Source organism: Empidonax traillii, unplaced genomic scaffold (genome assembly GCF_003031625.1).
Source record: "Empidonax traillii isolate 1590-97213 ecotype Southwest subspecies unplaced genomic scaffold, ASM303162v1 scaffold2667:size19675, whole genome shotgun sequence".
Taxonomy (NCBI): domain Eukaryota; kingdom Metazoa; phylum Chordata; class Aves; order Passeriformes; family Tyrannidae; genus Empidonax; species Empidonax traillii.
In genome coordinates, this window is record NW_020957860.1 from 17427 (window position 1) to 19675 (window position 2249).

The 2249-nt window shown below is 65.3% G+C and overlaps 1 protein-coding gene across 1 annotated transcript; it reads left to right on the forward strand.

Annotated features, from left to right (window-relative positions):
- Window positions 1-2: 2 nt before the first annotated feature.
- Window positions 3-1442, forward strand: LOC114072127 (glutathione S-transferase 2-like; the record flags this gene model as incomplete). Its single annotated transcript, XM_027910045.1, has 5 exons — window positions 3-81; window positions 177-277; window positions 606-701; window positions 772-882; window positions 1347-1442. Coding segments are annotated over 5 exons (483 nt in total), but the record flags the coding sequence as incomplete, so codon positions are not given.
- Window positions 1443-2249: the final 807 nt, after the last annotated feature.

A 2249-nucleotide genomic window follows, 5' to 3' on the forward strand; every position in this document is an offset into this window, starting at 1 on the left:
TCCCGTATCTCATCGATGGCCCCGTCAAGCTGACCCAGAGCAACGCGATCCTGCGCTACATCGCCCGCAAGCACAACATGTGTGAGTGGGGGGACCGGGGGGGGTCGCAGCACCCACCAGGGTCCCAGGGGGTCTTTTTTTTTTCGGGGGGGGGATAACACGTCCTGGTGCCACAGGCGGCGAGACGGAGGAGGAGAAGCAGTGCGTGGATGTGCTGGAAAACCAGCTCATGGATTTCAGGATGGAGTTTGCCCGGCTCTGCTACAACCCCGACTTCGTGAGTACCCCCAGGGGGGTGGGGGGCACGAGGCTGTCCCCCCACGTGGGACAAGGAGACCGAGCCACCAGCGGCGTGGGGGCGTCTGTTGGGGTGCATCCTTTGACCCCATTCCCGTGTTCTCATCCCCAATTCCCATTCCCACTCCCCCCTCTCTGCCCGGGGGTGCTGCCCTGGTTCTGTGGGGTCCAGATGTGTTCTGTGGGGTCTGGGAGTGTTCTGTGGGGCCCGGGGGTGTTCTGTGGGGTCTGGGGATGTTCTGTGGGGTCTGGGGGTGTTCTGTGAGGTCTGGGTGGTGTTTCAGCCCCCCCAACCGTCCCCCCTGCAGGAGAAGCTGAAGGCGGGATACCTGGAGCAGCTTCCCAAGAAGCTCCAGGAGTTCTCGCGCTTCCTGGGCTCCCGCACCTGGTTCGCGGGGGACAAGGTGAGTACAGGGGGCTCTGGGAGGCTTCTTTGGGGGTCCCTGTGGGGTCTGACCACCCCCTTTCCCCCAGCTGACCTTCGTGGACTTCCTGGCGTACGATGTGCTGGACCAGCACCGCATGTTCGTGCCCAACAGCCCCGAATTCCAGGGAAACCTGGGCAGCTTCCTGCAGCGCTTCGAGGTGAGGGGGGACAGCCCCGGGAACAGCCCGGTGTCCCCAGTGCCCCCTGGTGGCCCTGTCCCCATCCCAGAGACCCCCCGGTGTCCCCAACCCTGACATCCCCCAGTGCCCCCATCCCAGATACCCCAATGTCCCCCAGTGTCCCCATCACTGACCCTGTCATTGCTCTGTCCCTATTCTGGACACGTCTGTGTACCCATCCCCATCCCCTACACTCTGGTGTCCCTGTCCCCATCTGTCCCTGTGCCCTTTATCCCCACGCCTCTCCCCTTTATCCCCATTCCTTCCCCCTTTTTCCCCATTTCTGTCCCCTTTGTCCCCATCCCTCTCACCACATCTCCCTGGTGTTTCCAGCCCCGTCCCTGTGTCCCCATCCCTGTCCCGTGTCCCCATTGCTTTCCCCACGTGTCCCAGTCCCCTCCCCATCCCTGCTGTCTCCCCAATGTCCCCCCGTGTCCCCCCAGGCCCTGCCCAAGATCTCCTCCTACATGAAGTCCCCACGGTTCATTAAAGGGCCCTTTTTCTACCGCACGGCCAAGTGGAGCAACACCAAGGAGTGAGGGGAGAGCCCCCCGAGCCCCCAAACTCACCCTGTGCCCCCCAACTCACCCCACCCCGAATAAATCGTGTGTGCTCTGCCCTGTCCGTCTGATTTGTGGCTTCACTGTAGGACTGCGGGGACCCCCCGTTTGTGGGGTGACCCCCGCGGGGGTGGGGGGGCTGTTGGACCCTCCTGGATTATGGGATGGGGGGGGGGGCTTCTCTCTGCACCCCCAGGATAAGGGAGACCCCCTGAGTGTCTGTGCCCCCCCAGCATAACGAGACCCCTCCTTAGGGAGTCGAAAGGGGGACCCCCCTGCAGCTTGAGGGGGGGCACAGAGGGATTCGTGGCCCCCCGGGATAAGGGGGACCCCGTGGGAGCCGCCAGGACAGGGGGGTCCCGTGGGATGGGGAACTGCAGAGCCCGCTGTTAAGGGGGTCCCCATGGAACTGAGGGGGTCGCAGAGCCCCCAGGACAAACGGGGGGGTCCCCGGACCGGGGTCCCTTCCACTCGCCCCGCCCCCTCTAGACCCGCCCCTAGGGGCGTGACCGTGGGGCTGTCACGTGGCGTGGGCGTGGTCGTAGTCACGAGTGGCGGCCATGGCGGTGTTGGGGTACTGGGACATCCGCGGGGTGAGCGGGGGGTCCTCGGCGGGAGACCCCGGCACGGGGAGGGGGCTCAGGGACCACCCACGGCCTTTGGGGGCGCCGGGGGGGCCCTTTGTTCTTTGGGGGGGCTGTGGGAGGTTTTCGGGGGCTCCCCCCGTGTTTTGGGGGGGCTTCGGGGGAGCTTCAGGGATTCTCTTGGTCCTTTGGGAGGCTACGG